The 20,751-nt window shown below is 36.1% G+C and overlaps 2 protein-coding genes across 2 annotated transcripts; both read left to right on the plus strand.

Moving 5' to 3' along the window:
• The first annotated feature begins 4,522 nt into the window (after positions 1-4,522).
• LOC129947311 (uncharacterized) lies at positions 4,523-15,240 on the plus strand. Its single transcript, XM_056057831.1, has 4 exons — positions 4,523-4,669; positions 4,861-5,169; positions 5,247-5,347; positions 15,048-15,240. The coding sequence occupies exons 2-4, from the start codon at positions 4,980-4,982 to the stop codon at positions 15,204-15,206; spliced, it is 450 nt and encodes a 149-aa protein (XP_055913806.1). The 5' UTR covers positions 4,523-4,669; positions 4,861-4,979; the 3' UTR covers positions 15,207-15,240.
• Positions 15,240-15,459, plus strand: LOC129947312 (uncharacterized). Its single transcript, XM_056057832.1, has one exon. It carries the CDS (start codon positions 15,240-15,242, stop codon positions 15,435-15,437), a length of 198 nt encoding a protein of 65 aa, XP_055913807.1. The 3' UTR covers positions 15,438-15,459.
• Positions 15,460-20,751: the final 5,292 nt, after the last annotated feature.

The raw sequence follows: 20,751 nt of genomic DNA on the forward strand, positions 1-20,751 counted from the left end.
CAAAGGATAAGCTACAATGGGCTCTCAACAGCTTAAAACCATTTAAAGCTGCAGGACCAGATGGTATAATACCAGTCGAATTACAAAAGGCTTCTGATATAATTGCACCAATCCTTGAGGCAATTTTTACCAGCTGTCTTTACCTGGACCATGTTTCCTCGGCATGGATAGAAGTAAAGTTGTTTTTATACCTAGATAAACTTATAATAGCTTGCACAAATTATGGTCACAAAATTTGAAGAATTGTCCTGCAGATCTCGGCTCCTCGTGATTATTGGATTTAAGATAAACCACATTGCCAGAAAAATAAGTTCCACAGCTTACAACTTCAACTTTGTACGCCTCCAGTGACGCCTCTTAGCGTTGTACCGGATTGTGTTTCCTGTACGTAGACGGACCCATTGGGGCACCGATCGGTTTTGTTTTAGCTTTTTAGCTAATTTTTGTTTAATACGAAACGATTTGTGGGCAGCCATTTCGTCCGCTCTTGGAAAAGCAGGTAAATGCTTCCAAGTCAATCCTAAAGATCTACGACCTATAAGTCTATCATCATTCCTTCTTAAGACCCAGAAAAGATTGATTGATATCCATTTAAGGGCACGTATCGATACAAGACTTCTGTCTTCGTCTCAACATGCCTACTGTAAGGGTAAATCGGTGGAAACAGCGTTACACACTTTAGAACTCACCATCGAATATTCCCTCCATCATAAAGAGTTCACTTTGGTTGCTTTCCTTGACATCGAAGGTGCCTTTAACAACGTGGACACATCTGCAATCACATTTGCACTGACATCTGTTAATGTAGAGAGTTCGCTTCGGGAGTTAATTCATTTAATGCTTACTAGCAGAATAATTAACTCAAAACTGGGCAACTCTTCTTGCAGACGATTCGTTAGTAGAGGGACACCGCAAGGTGGTGTTCTATCCCCTCTCCTCTGGAACCTAGTGGTGAATGAAATCCTAACTAGTCTGGATGCGGAGGGTTTCAGAGTGATAGCTTATGCGGACGACGTTGCTATAACAGTTTCAGGAAAGCATGCCTTGGACACACTAATACTTTGGGCTGATCGGTGTGGACTGGGTGTTAACCCACACAAAACCGATCTGGTCTTATTTTCGAGGAGATACAAAATTCCATTTGTCAACCCTCCTTATATTAAAGGAATCAAATTAAAATTCTCAGACGAGGCTAAATACCTGGGTCTTGTCTTAGACAAAAAACTAAATTGGAAACTCAACGTACAGGAAAGAGTCAAAAAAGCTACTGTAGCTCTCTTTTCTTGCAAAAAAGCTATTGGTAATAAATGGGGTTTACAGCCCAGAATCACGCATTGGCTATACACATCGGTAATCAGACCGATTTTACGTACGCCTTGGCAGTATGGTGGACTGCTTTAGAGAAAGGTATAAACAGGGATAAGTTAAATAAAGTCCAACGTTCAGCCTGCCTATGTATAAGCGGATCGCTTCGCACGACCCCGTCTGCAGCACTGGACACCTTGCTCTATCTTACACCTCTTGACATATTTAGCAAACAAATAGCTGCAAGCTCGGCTATTCGCCTCAATGCTTCGTCGCAGTGGACTAACAACAACATTGGCCACTCCGTAATTCTAAGGTACTTAGAATCAATTCCAAAGCACACAGAGTACACCATCCCCCAACTACAATTCGACAGTAATTTCAGATTTCTATACCTACCAGATCTTTTTGGGAGGATAGAACATTCTTAGTGGATGAGTCAATCCACTTTTATAGATGGCTCAAAAACCAAAGAAGGGGTTGGTGGTGGTGTGTACTCTGAACGACTGAAATTAAGTCTCTCATTCCGCCTTCCCAATCATTGTAGCGTGTTCCAGGCAGAACTTTTGGCGATTAAGGAAGTCTTGTCTTGGCTCAAAGAAAACGTGATATCAACATCTGATATCCGTATTTTCTCCGACAGCCAAGCCGCTATCAAATCTTTGGACTCTGTCTCTACAAACTCTATAACAGTACATAACTGTCGATCATCTCTAATGGAGATGGCGCAACAGTTTAATATTCACCTTTGCTGGGTGCCGGGCCATAGAGACATTCCAGGTAACTGTAAGGTAGATGAACTCGCCAGGAACGGTACAGTACAGCCCATCCTACCACGTTTGGCAAGTACTGGAATACCAATCGCTACTTGTAAACTGCTACTAATGCAAGACGTTGCGAGAAGGGCAGGCACCAGGTGGAACAACATCTCCACGTGTCAAGCCACAAAAAACATCTGGCCAACACTGGATATAAAACGTTCAAGGTGCTTGCTCTCTCTAAGCAGATCGCATATAAGCTCGATAATAGGTGTCATAACCGGACACTGTCTAGTAGGAAAGAACGCCACGCGACTAGGCGTATTCTCAAATGACTTTTGCAGAATCTGTATGGACGAGGAAGAGGAAGAAACGGTTCTTCATCTTCTCTGCACATGCCCTGCTCTAGCTCGAAAACGCAAGAATTACCTAGGAGAATTCTTTTTTAACGATCTAAATCATATCAGTATAATCAGCCTCTCACGTTTCGTAAGGGACTCTAACTGGTTCCATTGAGCTTAGGAGGAAGCCTCAAGATTCATGTGGTATCACAATGGGCCATTAAACTGGCCTAAGTGCGTCCGTTTCCATCTTGGACAGCCATTTTTTGGCTCAATGGGTACGTAAATAAACAGAATTGTCGGTTTTGGAGTGAATATCGGCCAGACACATTTCAAGAGCTACCAATGCATCCAGAAAAAGTCACAGTCTGGTGCGGTTTATGGCTGGTGGCATCATTGGACTGTACTTCTTCAAATATGATGTGAGTCGTAAAGTAACTGTGAATGGTGAGCGCTACCGTGGGATGATATCCAACTTTAGTTTTGCCCAAAATGCAAGAGCTTGTGATTTCAACAAGACGGTGCCACTGCCATACAGCACGCGCAACAATGGACTTATTGAGAGGCGAGTTCGTTTAACATTTGACGATCGGGATCGGTCAATTAGCCGCCAGATAGTGCGATTTAACCCCTTAAGACTATTTTTTGTGGGGCTATGTTAAAGCTCATGTCTATATAGACAAGCCCTCTTCAATTGACACAGTGGAAGACAACATTGACCTAATTGAAATGATGTACTACTGAAGCGTAAAGGCAAGCATACAAAGTACAAATTCTGGAAAGCTTTATTGCAGGAGTTAATAGGGCCTGACGGCTTCCTGACAGGTGTAAATTCCTTCCTAGCACACTAAATCATTTTTTTATAAATTAAAACTCTGAAGCCACTGATAATAGAGATCCACGTTATGTTAAAATATGTTGGCCTTCTATTTTTCTATTATCTGTTGATGTACCACTTGACAAAAGTCCAAAACAGTAACATCAAATTTCTCACAGCCACGGCAGGCTCGGAAGGACGATACAGATGACCTTTTGCAACACATTTCTGTTACGGCAATAACGGGGCGAATGTTGTCCTTCAAGTAGTAAATCATTTCGTGCTTATCGGCGTGGACTGCCAAATTCACAAAGTCCCACAGAAAATAGTCTAGTGGTGTAAAGTTAAGTCAGGTATTAGCGGTTTTCCGTGATGGAGTAGGATAGTATACCACATGAATCTTGAGTACTTCTGACCTCTATGAAATTATTTGGAGTTGCCTATGAGACTGAAAAGGCTATTAATGTAAATAACTATTATAAGTATGTATGTTTGTGTGTTTTGTTTAGATCGTTATAGAAGATTTCTCCTAGGTAGGTTTTATGTTTTTGAACTAAAGCAGGACTTGTACAAAGCAGGTGACGCACTGATTCTTCCTCTTCTTCGTCCATACAAAATCTGCGAAATCATTTGAGAATACGACAACATTGAAGCATTTATTCGTGAGATACCTGCCGAAATATTGAAAAGAGTATTCCAAAATTGTACTAAGCGGATGGACCATTTGAGGAATAGTCAAGGGCAACATTTGCATGAAATAATCTTAAAACATTAAATTATATGGACCGTACTATCGATTCAAATAAAGATTTTATGCATTTTTTTGAAATGTATGTGATTTTTTTGAAAAACTTTTCTATAGCTTTTAAAAATCATCCTTTATTTTATCATATTATTTGCTCTCCAAAAAAATCGAAAATTTTTATTTAATCATTCCTCTCAATATAAAAATATTTATTTATCGCTGCCATCTTGGCAATGCTGTAATATTTTGGTCTAAAACACAAACCCTCAAACAGTCCAATTGTAAAACAGAGTCTCTCAAACTCATGTGTACAAAATTCTCTCAACAACCACATATTCACTTCGAAAACGTCAAATTGTATACGTATTTATTCCAAACAAGTGTTTGTTAATGAAACTGGTATAAAACAAAAATGCATTTCGTTTAAAACAAATTGGAAAGAAAGAGAAAGTATAATCATTCAAAAATGTCACTCTTTCTTTCTGTCACGTTTGGAGGCGCTGATTGCTTCTTCAATTTCCAACTTCCAAATTCCAACGTATTTGTTTGTTGGTTTTCATTTCAATTGAGTTTGGTTTGGTTGGTCGCTGTGTTTCTATTTATTTGGGCGTTGGACAAATTATTTATTATTAATTGAATGAATAAATTTAATAAAATAAACATTTTCATATCAAGTTGTTCTAGCTTATAATTAATACCAAGCGTAAGTTTTAACATGAATTAAGATCTTCTACCTTAAAAATCCGCTTCTAAAAAACCTCATTTATAAATTAAGTGTCACCACAACACAAAAAGGGCACACCCAGTTTCATTTTCGTCCGCATTTCCTAACCATCATTGACTCGACAACGATTTCTCTGTTTTCTTTTAATTTGTGTGGTTTTTCTTTTATAGGAATCTTTCCCATTTGACGAAGTGCAATGCGAATTTCCATTTAAAGTTGGATTTTTAAATTGAGAAGTGTGTGAAGCTCCTCGAATCGCTTGAATTTTCTACCCCTTGAATCTCGAACTATGTCAACAATCGATGAACGTAAGGCCTATCTGAATAATCCCTATTTCACTGGACACATTTACGGCAACTTCTCACCATTTTACGTTACCATCACAATTTGTACCTTAGTCTTGTTGACGGTTCTTATTTTGAATATTTATTTGACCTGCTGCTCGAAGTATAGAAAATACTGGCAGGACAGGCATACAGGTAAGAGAGGAGGAATCTACATATCTTGTGGAATTTACAAAGAAAATTATTTTATATTCGTTTTTATGTGATTTTAGGTAATCGTTGGCTGGTTTCTATTTGGTCGGCTACACCACATAATCAGCCACCACTTGATTTCACTGAACTCAAGGACGCCAGTCACTTTGCTAGGACTGAGGTAAGTTTAAAATTTTATAGATTCCTAAATAAGTTTCTTGAAAGATTAAAATCGATTGAAATGCACCTGTCTCATGAAAGTTAATGACCTGTTAACTAGGGCGACGAGACTACAGTCTTCTCCTGTAAGCTGATGATTGACTGACTCATCTTTTTGTAACTAATTGAAATTATATAGTTTAATTGTTCTGTAATCTTTTTGGTTGGGATAAAAGACTATTTATTTAGTTTGGAATCAATTGAGTACCAACTGAAGCGTTAAGACAAACATACAAAATAAAAATTCTTTAAGGTTTTAGTGCAGCAGTTAATGGGGCTTGACGTTTTGCTGAAAGGTGTACATTCCTTCTTAGTACTCCAAATCGTTCTCTAGACAATGGTATGGATTGAGGCGGGGAGTTTTAATTGCAGTTCGTACTTCACTTAATAGTAAACAATTAAATTTTCAAGCAAATTCTATTTATTTTGATCAACTATGCGTTCTTATTAGTACAGAACATTTAGCACAAAATGTAAACAGAGCTGAATACTGTTAGTTAGTTGTTTATTGAATGGCTTATCTTCTAATCAATATCCATGTATCTTCGGTGACTTTAACCTTGGTGACATTGATTGGCTTTATCTAGAAGATGAGCAAATCCTTGTCCCTTGTAATGTTTCTAGGGATGTGGAAGTTGAATTAGTTGATAACTTTTCCTCGTTAGGATTAATCCAAATTAATCATGTAAAAAATTTAAATAGGTTTCTCGATCTTTTATTTATTATTAAGGATCTTAAATTTATGGTCTTTAAATCAGACTTTCGTTTAGTAAGAAATCAAATTCATCACAAAGCCATTATGGTTGTATTTGAACTTTATAATTTTCAACCTGTTATTACAAATAACTGTTTTATATTTAATTATGTATAAGAAGGCTGACTTCATTTCGCTAAATAATTACGTTACCATCTTTAAAACACTTGTTTGAGGGTGTTCAGAAGTTCGTTCTGGTAATTCGAAAGATATCGTCTTTTTAATCTCCCTGGTTCAATAAAAGACTTAAGAATTTATAAAATGTAGAAAACAAGGCTTTAAAGAGTTGTAAGGTAACATGCAAATTTGAAGATAGAATTCGTTGTATGCAAATGCAACGGGAATTTGATTTGTTGAGTAGATTTCTATATTCACAATATATAAGTTCAGTTTAAAGGGATATCAAATGCAACTCGAAATCTTTTTGGGTTTTTTTAAATTCAAAACGCAAAAGTTCTGCGCTTCCTAGCCATATGGAGCTCGATGGAGAGACCTCCCATAGTACTGTAGCTACATGCAATCTTTTTGCTAAATTTTTTCAAGCGAATTATAATATAGACATTATACCTAATAGTGAAAACTTGTATAATGACATTAGTTCTCAAGTTGATTTTAATGTGTTTTCTCTATCTGATAAAGAGGTATTTGACGGCTTAGCTTCTCATGATGTTAATATAAAAGCTGGAGTAGATTTGATTCCTCCTCATTTGATATCAGAAAGTGCTGTTTCGCTTTGTAAAGTCAACTTGTAACCAAAAAGGTGCGGTCGCTGGTCACTTTAAAGTCGTGAATCTATTTTCAACTAGACTTAGTTTCACGGTGAAAGACATAATATCTTCGACACAGTATGGATTTGGAGTGGTCGCTCCACTACTATGAATTTGTGTCTGTTTAAAAGTTTTTGTTTACCTGCTTTGGAAAAAATAATGCAGGTCAATGTTTTGAACACGGATTTTGTGAAAGCGTTCGATAGAGTCCATCATAGACTTCTATTAAGAAAGTTGGTGGGGATGGGATTCAGAATCGGTTTTCTTAAATGGTAAGAATCTTATTTGTCAAATCGAAGGCAATCAATCCTTTTTTATTGAAGTCTTGTCGGGACTGCCTCAGGGAAGTCATTAGGGACCCATCCTTTTCAATCTTTTCGTCAATGACATTCCGAACTGTCTGCAATTTTCTAATTGTTTGATGTTCGCAGATGACTTGAAACTATATTCCCAAATTTCTTCAGTTCAAAATTATAAAAAAATAAAATAAAGTGCTGTTCAGTTACAGTCTCGGCAATGAAAGTATTTCAACCGTGAGCGAAATAAAGGACCTTGGTGTTATTTTTGACACTAAGTTTTCTTTTTCTGAACACATACATTTTATAATTTCAAAAGCGAATTCATTGCTAGGTTTTTTAAAACGCAACACGGGGGTATTTAAAGATAGTTATACTCTGAAAACGATTTACATATCTTTAATATTACCCATACTGGAATACTGTTATGTTATTTGGTCTCCTTTTTATCAAAATTCCTCAGACAGGATCGAAAATATTCAAAGGAGATTCACGCGATTTGCTTAAAGGAATTTCAGGTGGTCAGATGGTTTGCCCAATTATGGCTCTAGGTGCGCACTGATAGATTTAAAATCTTTAAAAAGCCGTAGAGATACCCTTGGGGTTCTTTTTATCAAGGGCATACTCAATGGTAAAATAAAATCGCCGGGCTTACTAGCTCTTATGTCTTTTTATGTTCCTAAGAGACATCTAAGAAATAGAGACGTTCTCTTTTTGATTCCTAGTCACAGGACGAACTATTGACTTATATTATATTTCAGAATTCTATTATCTGTTGATGCAAAATTCTCACAGCCACGGCTGGCTTGGAAGTAATCTAATCTGGAATACCAATTTCAGATGACTTTTTGCAACACATTTGTGGCCGTATATCGGCAATAACGGGGCGAATGTTGTCCTTTAAGTGGTTAATCGTTTCGTGCTTATCGGTGTGGACTGGTAAATTCACAGATAGCCACAGAAAATAGTCAAGTGGCGTTAGGTTAGGTGAATGCGTCTTTCAGTGATGGAGCTCATTGTAATACCACATAAATCTTGAGTCTTTCTGACCTCAATGAAATCATTTGGAGTTGCCTATAAGACCCATAATAATGTAAATAATTATTACTTAATTATGTATGTTTTTGTGTTTAGTTTAGACCGATATAGGAGATTTCTCCTAGGTAGGTTTTATGTTTTTAAACTAAGGCAGGGCATGTACAATAGGGCGTCCCGTCGTTGTATGGAGAACAACATTTCTCAAGTTTTTCAACAAAAGGGGTATCAAAAGTTGACAAGTAGATTCTGGCTATGTACTTACTTTTTGAATCGGACATAACTTTTGGGCCTCTACCGACGTTTGAAGATTTTTAAAAAGAAAAAAACCACTACATTTTTAACAGAAAACTTTCACTATGTATTCCACAAGCACTTTTAGATTCTCAGATGGAGTACTGGAACCCACATAGAGTCTTAGTATTATATTAGCCGTTGTGACCCACCTTGAATGTGCCATTTTCCCAGGTCGATTTGCTAATTCGGGATCGAGCAGTAACCTGATTTGATAGCTTGACACATTTCAAAGAGATATTTTTGTTCTGTACTTAATTAAACTAAGATTTTTTTGGTCAATATTAGGTACATTTCCTACAACAGTCGAAAACTGAAGAATTTTGTGTTTTCACAATCATTTAGTGCCTAACCAATCAGGGCAGAATACTGACGAGGTCGATCCGAAGTAGATCCATCTAAGTTGGTGAAAAGATGTCTTAGTTGCAATTCGTTTGCATGAAGTAAACATCACTGTAATGGTCGAACTAGTTCCATTTTCATGATACGAATTACTCCTTCTTTCCACCCCGTATTGGTGGTAGTCCCATCACATCCAATGCAAAGAATAGTTTGTAAATCAAATCCCTTATCTTTAAAAAAAATCTAAAATTGAATTGCATATTTCTTATACTGTACCATGCTTCGGAGTTACGTGACCCAAGAATATTAATTGTGGTTCTTCAGGAATTAAAATATTCTCTTCTAGAACTTGTTTCTAATAATGAAGACCATATTTTTTCTCTGAAATAAGAGTCTTATCTTTTCTTCCATCAAAATATATACTTCAAATTAAGATGCCATCATTTTGGTTTGATAAAATGTCGATCACCGATCAGTGCTGTTGACTTGGGATAAGATTATAAGCTTGGTGGATAAAGACCTGTTTTTTGAATATATAACAATTTAGATGATTTGGTTACCTATGCATTGGTATACAAAAATTATAAAGATTTCAGATTGAATGATCTTTCCATCGATCAGTTCAAATGTCTGTTATTTGTTACTGGACTACATGTTGCAGAAGGTTCTGAAATTCGAACAAATTTATAAGCATCGCTTGAAGATGAAAAAAAAAAAAACAAAAATCATAACACTATTACATCAATCTCAAAAAGGATTCAACGATTATTGAACAAACCCCACAATCATCTTCAGTTGTCAATGCAATATTATCATATACAAAAATCAATCAACGTACAGTCAAATCGAAAAAGAGGCTCTCGGTCTCATATTCGCCGTGACCAAATTTCATAGAATGATTTATGGACGCAGATTTCGTTTGCAGAATGACCATAAACAAGTATTTGCTGATGATGTTCGATTTTGAAATTCAATACGTATCTACAAACAATTTTGGATGTGTAGATGTCCTATCCCGTCTTATTGAATCCCAATCAAAGCCCGAAGAAGAATATGTAGTCGCATGTACAATTTTAGAAAACAAAATACCACAAAATATGAATGAACACCTAAATAATTTACCACTGACGTACAAAATGATTCGACAACGTCCAAAAGCAAAATTCTCCAGACAGTCATTAAATTTATGAGATCCAAATGCCCAGACAAGACATCAATTCCTGCAGAATGTAGATCATTTTTTGATCGTAGAGATGCACTTTCAGTGTTAGACGAATGTCTACTTTTCAATGACAGAATTATCATTCCATCATGTTTCCATAAACGAGTTTTGAAGCAGCTTCATGGTGGCCATTCAGGAATCGAAAACATGAAAGCGGTTGCAAGGAGTTATGTGTCAATGTCAAAGTTGTGCAAAAGCTGCAAAATCACCATTAAAGACAACCTTATCATCATGTCCAAGACATCTAGCACCAATGGAACGATTACACATAGACACAGCAGGACCATACTATGAAAAATACTACTTAATCATAGTAGATGCATATTCCAAATGGTCTGAGATTTTCCAACATTTCTTCATCAACAATCATACAAAAGCTTAGTGAAATGTTTTCGAAATTTGGAGACTGCCAACAAATAGTGTCAGATGATGGAACACAGTTTACATGCTCAGAATGCCAACAGTTTCTTCAATCAAAAGAAATATAACACACGCGTACAGTTCCATACCTTACTTAATTAAGGTGGCGCTACAGTCAGGACGGGATGAAAAGGGTCTTATATAGCAACACTTTGGTCCCCCGTGAGAGGACTTTACCACTCAATTGCTTTCTTAGTCCAAAGAAATAGCGGTTAGCAAGAGTTATTCTGCGTCTGATCTCAGCGCTGGTGTTGTTTTCTGCGTTAACAGCGGAGCCTAGGTAGACGAAGTCATTGACTACCTCAAAGTTACGTCTGTCGATTGTGACGTTTTGACCAAGACTTCGGTGTAGTGTGTCCTTTCTTGACGACAGCATGTCCTCTGTTTTGCCCTCATTAACCGTTAAACCCATTTTTGCCGCTTCTGCCTCAATACTCACAAAAGCCCCATTGACATCACGCTTAGTTCTTCCGATTATGTCAATGTCATCAGCATATGCCAGTAATTGGACAGACTTTTGAAAGATAGTGCCTCTAGTGTTGACGTGTGAGCTCTGCATTATTCTTTCAAGCACGATGTTAAAAAAATCACATGACAGCGCATCACATTGTCTAAAACCTTTTTTGACATCGAAAGGTTCTGTTAAGTTGTTTCCAACCTTTATGGAGCAGCGTGAATTCTCCATGGTCATCCTACACAAACGGACGAGTTTGGAAGGGATGCCAAAACTAGACATGGCTCTATACAGCTCGTCCCTGTACATGCTGTCATATGCGGCCTTGAAATCGATGAAAAGATGGTGGGTGTCGATTTGATGTTCTTAGGTTTTTTCCAGGATCTGCCGTAATGTGAATATTTGATCAACTGTGGACTTTCCTGGTCTAAAACTACACTGATAAGGACCTATCAGGTTGTTGACGATGGGCTTTAGACGTTCACATATTACGGCAGAGAAGATTTTATAGGTGATGTTAAGTAGACTGATTCCTCTACAGTTGGTGCAGTTAAGAGGGTCTCCTTTTTTCATTATCGGGCAAATAATACTGAGGTTCCATTCATCGGGCATGCTTTCTTCCGACCATATCTTACAGATAAGTTGGTGCATGCTCCTAACCAACTTTCTCCAGCTGCTTTAAAGAGCTCGGCATTCAAGCCATCCGCTCCAGCGGCTTTATTAGACTTCAACTTGTTGGATTTCGTCGTCTATATTGAATGGAACATCCTGCCTGACAGCGGAAATCAGTTCTTCGTCGCCGTTATACAGTCTGCAGAAGTGGTCCTTCCATATCCTCAGCATTGACTGCGGTTCCACTATGATGTTTCCACTTTCATCTTTGCAGCCTTCGGTTCTAGGTTTATGTACCTGTGAATTTCGTTTCACCTGTTCATAAAACTTTCTTCGACCACACGCTTCTCATGCTCTCTCTTTTTCCTTCTGAGAAGTCGGCGTTCCTCTCGCCTCTTCTGCTCATAGAGCTCACTAGCAGCTCTCGTCCTATCTCATCAAACCAGGGGTTCCTTGTTGGTGGCTGTTTGAAACCCAGCACATTAGAGGCGGCTTCCCTGATTGCATCTTGGCAATGTTGCCACTGGTTTTCGATACATTGTGTTGGCGGCAGAGAACTTCGAGAGAGGTTACTTGTAACTCGGTCGGAAAAGGATTTGGCGATCTCTGGCGATTGTAGCAGTTCGACGTTGTACCTTCTCCCAGCACCTCCCTTCGGATATGCACATTCCACGTGCATATCCGAAGTTCGTTGTCCTTTATTCGTTTGCGTTGGTTGTCAACAGTAAATCCTTCCGTATCCGAGGCTTGTTGGTGCTTCGCAACTATGAAAGCTTTTACGTGGCCAGGAAGTCACCCCGACGCACAACCCCCAACCTGGAGGGCCATATCCTAAGTATAACTCCAAGGATGGAGAGCCGGATAAAACCGCTCCGAATAAGTCGAAGGAGCCCTATAAGGTGTTCACTAAGTAGTTTAACCTTACTGGAACCGTAGACGCCACCGTTGATTCCATCTCGGGAATTCCTCCGCTGCCGTCTGGATAAGGAGAGGTGCCTTAGTGGAAACACCTCTCCTCACAGTTCCATACCAACCACAATCAAATGGACAAGCAGTCTAGAGAACTTGGAAATATTTCTGCAAACATATAGATCAACACCAAATAAGGTTAACAGTAAATCACCAGCAGAACTGTTTCTAGGAAGAAAGATACAAAAAATCTTAAATCTGATGACATTTAAAAAGCAAGATTATTTACCAACCGCATCGAACAAACAAAACCAACTATTCAATTCAAAACATGGCTGTAGAAAACGCGAGTATAGTCCCGGCGATCTTGTTTATGCTAAATTCTACAAAAGAAATAAAAACCATTAGATTCCTGGAACCATCATTGAACGAATAGGCAATGATAATTATAATGTTTTAACACAGTTTTCAAATCGTTACAAACTTATCCGCTCACACGCAAACCAGTTAAAAACTCGCTTTGTTTCTGATAACATTAAAAAAAAATTTCAGACAATTTGAACGAAATTCTTTATGAATTCGATATTGTGCTATCTGTAACAAACGATACAATGTTGAGGATCAACAAACGTCACCATTAGCTGTTGAGCCCATTGAATCAAGAGATAAAAATCGACCAACTTCAAGCTCCAGGTCGAATATTCAAACTACTAGTTAAACAGTTCCTAGAGTTCCAGAACACGAAGTTAGATGAAGCGAAAGCGTTGTTCGTTCTCCAGCTTGGTTTAAAGGCTTTAATATATTTTAAATAAAAAGGGAGGTGTTGGCAATATAGAAAAACATTGTTTCGCGTAAATACTTGTTATATTCAAATCAATTAATTAGCAAGAAAATGTACAGTGACTCACAGCGTAAATGATGCAGTACATTTATATTTTGAAAAATTCAAATAAGGAGGTGAAAAACTAAAAAAAATTAAAAAATGAAAATTAATCATACTTTTAAATAAAATTTATTAAAACAATTAACAAAAAAAAGTTAAGTTAATAGTATTTAATACAAAAACTAGTTCAAGTTTTATTTATAGTCAACAAATGAGGTCACAGCTTAAATGATGCAATGCATCTAAAACAAACAACAAAACATCATGCGAAAAAAAGTAAAAATTGTTTTTAATATTTTGTGGGGAATCCTTTTTGTTTGGTGTTTTCTTATTTCGCGCTCCAGCTAAGAGCATTGATTTTTAATCGCATTCAAATCTGTGGATTGCGCTGGTGGTTGCATGACATGTGGGCAGTTCCAAATCAACCAATTTTGAACAAGTGCTGACTTATGTTTAGGATCATTGTCTTGGTACATCCGAAAACTTCCCCCTATGTTAAGTTTGGTAGCACTTTGCTTTAATATATCTAAGTACATATTTTTGTCCATATTGCCTTCGATGAAAACCAGGTTACCGACACCATAACATGACCTCCAGCGTGTTTTACCGTCCCAGGCAAATTCTTCGCCTGGACTGTGCCCCCTAACGTACGCTCTGCCATCCGACCCATGAAGGTTAAATTTACTTTCATCCGTGAAAATCACACTTTTCCAGAATGATTCGTCTTTGCTTAAATGCTCGCGAGCAAATTTAACACTGCTAATTTTATTTTTAGAGTTAATGAAAGGCTTCTTACGGGCAATCCTGCCATTGAAATTGGCTTCTCGCAAAATTCTTCTTATTGTCTCGGGACTGCTCTTTTTATTTAAATAATTTTCAGCTTCTTGGGCTAGCTTTGGTGCACTTAAAAAAGGTTCACACTTTACTTTTCTCAAAATCCAGCGACGGTCACTATCAGAAAAAAAAATATTTGCGGCTTCTTTACCCTTATTAACGACGCGGTTTGCGTGAACATGGCGCTCTAACTTGTTGCACGGTTGAAGAGGTTTTTTTCTTTTTTTTTTCTTTGACTTTTTACTTCTGTAAAGTGCTTAATTATCAATTCACGAGTTTCGATGCGAACAAAATAACTCATGTGTCCTAAAATGATGGTAGTTTGATTGAAACTGAATAAATATAGCTTGTTTCAATTTGTTTTTAGTTTTTGAAGACTTACTGCGGTAATTTTTTGCAGTTTTTGTTGAGTGAATCATTTAAGCTGTGGGATTGTTTTCTCAGAGTGTTAAGATATTTGTCCTTTTCTTGAGAACATACATTCTTGTAGTATTATTTGCCATGTGACTACAACAAACTATGTGTAAAAAGTGTTCATATACGCTAAGTGCCACTGTATATGAAATGCATGAGCATATTATAAATAATTTTGTAGATTAGATTGTAAGCTTGTTGAATGAAAACCTGTTTTCTGAATATATAACAAATCTCTTTTATTGTCTTAAAGACTGGTCGTATTTCCAATTCCAAATCGTCTATTTCATTCTATCAAAAATATACAACATCATCGTAGAACCACATGAACCACAATTGGATCTACCATTGTGGCTTACTTTTTTCATTTTTTCGATTAATATTCTCTAATTTTGTTTTTAACGATTTACAATTCTACCTTTGCAGACTCAGCACATTTTCAACGAAGAAATCGATTCGGCCACAGCTCCAATCCACCAAGAGCATCAATATCAATACCATCACCAACAAGAACGTCCAGCACGTCCATCCCGCCAACAACGCGAAGAATACGTTGAATTACAAAAACGCGAAAGCGATATTTAATTAAATCCAAATTACAATTCAACAAAAAACAAAATGGCAGTTATTCTAATCTATCCAGCTATAGCTGCTTTGGCTATGTTCATTGTTGGAGTAATAATCGTTATGTTGCGCTTCGGTCCGCAACTCTGTCATCTTCGTCATCATGCACTTCCAGATGATCACAATGAATGGCGGAGTGATGATCGTGTTTGGCGTGGCGAAGCTTACGATCATGAAATAAGTTTAGCATAAAATTAAGTACGAAATAAGAAAAGAAACAAAGCGCATAACATAACATGTCCGTCCACAAAAACTAAGATATTTATACAAACAAAAAAAAAAACATTCCAGAGTATTGTATTTTAAATGTGCCTTAAAAAGTAGCTAATGAATGTTTTAAAAATAAAATTGTAATGTAATTTCTTTTTTTAAGATAACTTTTTTGTCTATATATTTAAACCTGTAACTTACAAAAACAAAATTCCGTCCATTTTGGAAGACTTACAAATAATTTGTAAAATTCGAATCTCTTTCATATCGAAAAATAATATTTCAAAGAAAAAATGTTTAGTGCAAAGTTTTTGTATTTTTTTATGAAAAATTTTATACATCAATGTATTTTAATACGATTTAGCCTTAAATATTATACAAATCGAATATTTGACTAAAAAATATACTGTAATGCCATTTTACACACTTTAAAAATAATTTTGAGTTTGTTTTTGATTATATGGAAAGTTTTTTGAGTCTAGAAGTGTTGGAAAATTTAGTTGAAATTGGTTTTGAAGTTAAATCTTGGGGGTTATAGTGAATGAAATTGCATATCTCTGAATGTTTATATCTTTGCATTGGATTTTTATGAAGTGAAATCATTTATATCCACCGAGGTTCACGATATCGAGACAAAAATTCGAGAGCAGTTTATATTTCGAAGGAAAAGGAATTTTACACGGGCTTGATTATAGGATTCGCGCGAATCGTTTTGGTAGCGAGTGTGCCATTTATCAATTATTGCTTTCGCCTTCCTCGTTTTGAATTCGAGCAATTAAGGAACTCGAAAGCGTATATGAAATGTCGTAATCGTAATATTAATTGGCAAGTTGAAATCATACAGCTTTTTTTTGGCGGATTCACAGGCGAAAGAGTGTTTATCATTATTCACGGTTCGATCTCGTGAATTCTTTCTTGATTGTAATTATATAAAAATATGAGCTGGCTTTATTATAATTTTCTTATAATTTATTCACAATCCACAATAAAATATAAAATTTATTCACTCTCCTGGGGCCTGATTTAAGGTTCGCGGCGAATCGTTTTTAATTCGACCTTTCAAATTCGACACGCGTCGTATTTTCTTGTTAATGAATTCGCGGCGAAGCGAATGATTTGACACTTGGTTTGACTTTTTCTTTCTATATTCTAGTGATTTGACACTTTTGGTTTGACAGCTTTGGGCACCTGTAAACTTGAGGGTTCTTGGGATTCCTCAAATTCCTCCCTTTCAGAATAAATATACACCATCAAAATCAATCAATCAAAACAAACCAAAATTTGTGGAAAGCCGTCAAACCAAAAGTGTCAAATCACTGGAACATAGGAAGAAAAAGAAAAACTAAAAGTCTAAAGTCCGCCGCGAACTTCACAATCAGTCCCCGGGTTTGTTAATTTCTCATGCCTCACAGACACTTAATGATGACCAGAGTTGAACTATTTACTTCTTAAGCAAAATATTTTGTAATAATTTTTTTTCCTTATAAAAGTATTGAATCTGTAAAATTGATCATCAGTGTTTATAGGAGAGTTTTGTATGTGTAGGATCCAATTAATTGTTTTATGTATCGCAGCCCTGAATATGTTGGATGTGCTGTCCGCCATATCCACAGAATTGTATCCCATTTTCCGCACATGGGGATTGTTGTTACTGCCGATTACACAAAACCCGAATTAAGGTATGTCAAGATTTTTGTTTTTTGCTGAGTTAAACAACCCAACTCAGTTGACAATTCAACAGTAATACCCGTACTTCTATGAATGCTCATCGGTTACCGTTGAGTCCAATTTCAAACCTGTTGTTAAAAACAAGGTTTCTTTTTTTAGCCACACTACGCTAATGTGGAATGCTTTACCATGCTAAATATTTTCCGCTCATTACAATGTGTAGATATTTAAAACGAATGTGCATCGGAATCTCATTTCTAGTCCTATCGCCCTTCCCTAATTGCTAGCACTTTAGTTAGTCGTTGAAAAGAAGATTTTTTACTAACCTATTTAAACTCGAAATTAGGAAAGAAAATATCAAGATTTTATTGATTTTCTAAAACGACCAAATTCCAAAAAAAAAACATTCACTTCCAAAAAACTCCAACAAAATCAAAGTCGAACTTTAGTCGGGAAACAAATTTTAAGGAGGGGGGAGGGAGAGAGTGAAAAAGAGAGTATTATAACGACGCCACGCTTGTATTGAAATATGGGTTTAAAAACTTATAATTTTTCTGTGGGTATCTCAAACAGTTTTGACTCTTTTGGATATGGTTGATAATGTTTTTTAAAGAGCTCTCAATGATCTTAAATATTACTTTACTGCCTAAAAGTTTGGTGAGTATATAATATTAATGATATATGTAAAAGCTTTTTTAAAGGTATACGAATTTTTTAAACATTTATCGAAATAGAGCAAAATTATTAGAGCTATATTCTTCCAACCAATTTTGCGACGAAAAAATTAATTTTGGACTGCTTTAACATAAAAAGGAATTGAAATGCAACTGCCACTTCGATACTGATAATTTTCTTTTAAAGTTATTCTGGTTTTGTGAAAACAAAAATTAAATCAATCAAGGGGAAGATAGTTTGACAAAAATTATCAATACCATCTTTTTACGCCTTTATTTTTGGTTTTCACCTTTTAAAAATCACTTTTTGGAAGAAGTCAATTTCAAGCAAACTAATATTCGTTTCTACAGCTCAACATTTTAATATCATGTAGTCTATGTCTTTTTAAAAAAAATTGAATATGTACATAGCGCCAAGCAGTCTTATCAATTTAAGTAGGTATATCATTGCATGCAACAGTTTCCAAAACGGCTAAACGAAATGTATGAAGAAAGTAACGTTCTCCTAGAATATTTTATCATAGCCAAATTTTGTCTTTTCTAGCTTTAGTTACGCGAGACTATAACCGCATGCTCCCTTCTTCTTCCGATAGCCCAGAGAAAAAAAATAATTTAGTAAAACTACCAATTTCCAAAAAAACGAGAATGGATATTTTGGTCTACTAATTATAGCGTTGGCAGGCTTGTCCCTTAAGCCAATTAAATGATATGGAATAAAAGTGCTTCTAGAGCTCAGAAATGAGATTTACTGCATATGAGTTGGAAAGCTTAGTTAAAGAAGAATACTTGTTGGTTACGGACACAGAAATATAAACAATTGGGATGGAACCGTTTAAAATTCTTCAACAGTTCCAAATTCTACTTTGTTCGTTCTATTGAGCCAACTTTTATTTTTGTTAATTTCTTTCTTAGTACTACACGATCTCACAGTGTATTAAATTTACCAAATAACTCGCCAACAATGGTGCAGTACTTTTACTTTTGTAACAAGACGTTATTAAAAAAAACAACATCAGGTGGAACACCTTAACAACGTGTAATGCCACGAACATAGACATAAAGGCTGAAGGTGCTTGATATCTTAAATCCAAGCAGATTGCATATAAGGTCGATATTAGACGTGTTCTTAAATGAAATCTGCAGAAGCTGTTTGGACATGGAAGAAACCTCCTCTGTACATACCCTGCTCTAGTTCAAAATCCTATGACCTCCCCAGGAAAATCCCCGTATAACGATCTAGGACATATATCACTCAGAATTTAAAATAGTTTCATTGAGTTTAGAAGGCCTCAAGAATTATGTGGTACCGAAATAAGACAACAGAATATCGGGTTGTTCAGTCTCATTGATGCAAGTGTCATCCATTGATAATGGCAAATACCCCCTTGCCCCCTGGCTTTAACGATATAACACAGTTAGTCCAGTTAATAAAGGTTTTCACCTAAAAAAAAAAATCGCAACAGTTTTGAAACTTGGCATACTTACTAAGGGATACTAAGAATCCGACGTGAGCTCTAGTGGCAGTTAAGAGAAACATGGAAATTGTTTCAGTTTTTCACTTTTATCTCGAAAACTATTTGTCGTATCAAAAAATTTTGTTCTATAAAATTAAAGCTCATTCAATTTTATAAAACAAAAAGAATTCATTATTTTGTTCGTATCTGTTATAGTTTATAAAATAACTCTAGCGGCAGTGAAGAGAAACATACGGGTTTTTCGGGTTTATCTTGAAAACTATTTGTCGTATCAAAAAGTAATCTTCTACAAAATTAAAGCTTTTTACTTTTTTTTTTTAAAGAAATATGATATTATCTTGTTTGTACTTGTTTTAGTTTGTAAACGAAAAGAAAGCTTATTAAATTTCCTAAAAAAAATATGGTACCTATGCATTTTTTCTTGTCTATAACTGTCCACAAAAAAACTATAGTATTCAATAGTTATGTCCCTTCTTACTTCTAAAACTCGTTGGACCAATATATATGGCTCAATGCCTGCATGCATAGAGAGTAAGCATTGTAGCAATTTACTTTATCATCTCCAACGATGCCACTCGCTATTGACATGGCTTTAAAACCAATTTGACAACTTTGCAATGTCTGTTTTATATCAAATTTTACGGGCCTCCCCAAAATCTTCATGTTGCTCACTAGAAGAAAAAAGAACGCCAGTGAATTCTTCGAGTGATGAGAAGATTTCATGAATGGCAGTCAGCCCTAGGACCCATTTGCTAAGTACAGTATTATTGATTCCACGCAATGTTGCTTATGTCGACTTGTTCCATTATTACATTAGCTTAAGATGTCTGTATTAGTATTAAAACACGAACTGCTCTAGCGAAAGCTTTTCCTTGCAGTATCTTTTCAACAGAAACCTGGGCGTATATAGAACTCATTAACTCTTGCAGGTCACTTCCACTCATCACACAATTTATTAGAGCAATATATTCGGACGGTGGAGAGTTTATGAACGGAAAGGGAATGATTTTAGTTTTTGCACTAAACAAGCCTTTTGGTATTGAGTGCATGTACCCTTTCCATCCTGGAACGTCGTAAATGTCAATAATTGGTTTTTGAGGTGAAGCCAATTTCTTTCGTTAATTGACTGGACTAAGTATTGGGTTTTCGAAGCACTTAATTCAACGCTGTTTTTTATTCTCCATTGAAAAGCTGTTAAGGTTTTAATTTAATGAGCTTATCATATTTTGTCGTTGCAGTTCCACATCCGAAGAAGAATTCATAAACATGATGAATTGCGATACCGATATATTCCAACATTGTTGTTTTATATTCGTTTTAACAAGATTTTACAGCTAGGTTCTGCATGACTTTCTATCGAAATGTAATCGAATTAAAAACAAATTGAATAAAGCTATTGAATCACCTCGTTCTAAAATTCTGAAACAAATAAAAGCTCCAATTGATTTCAAGAAAATCATTTGAGTACTTTTTAAGAGT

Source organism: Eupeodes corollae, chromosome 2 (genome assembly GCF_945859685.1).
Source record: "Eupeodes corollae chromosome 2, idEupCoro1.1, whole genome shotgun sequence".
In the NCBI taxonomy this organism is placed as follows: Eukaryota; Metazoa; Arthropoda; class Insecta; order Diptera; family Syrphidae; genus Eupeodes; species Eupeodes corollae.

Bases quoted from the DNA above. Each gene is read 5' to 3' on its own strand.
- LOC129947311 (XM_056057831.1), top strand. From the start codon at position 4,980: ATGTCAACAATCGATGAACGTAAGGCCTATCTGAATAATCCCTATTTC. The intron at 5,170-5,246 runs GTAAGAGAGGAG...ATGTGATTTTAG, and splicing joins CTGGCAGGACAGGCATACAG to GTAATCGTTGGCTGGTTTCT. The intron at 5,348-15,047 runs GTAAGTTTAAAA...CTACCTTTGCAG, and splicing joins GTCACTTTGCTAGGACTGAG to ACTCAGCACATTTTCAACGA.
- LOC129947312 (XM_056057832.1), top strand. From the start codon at position 15,240: ATGGCAGTTATTCTAATCTATCCAGCTATAGCTGCTTTGGCTATGTTC.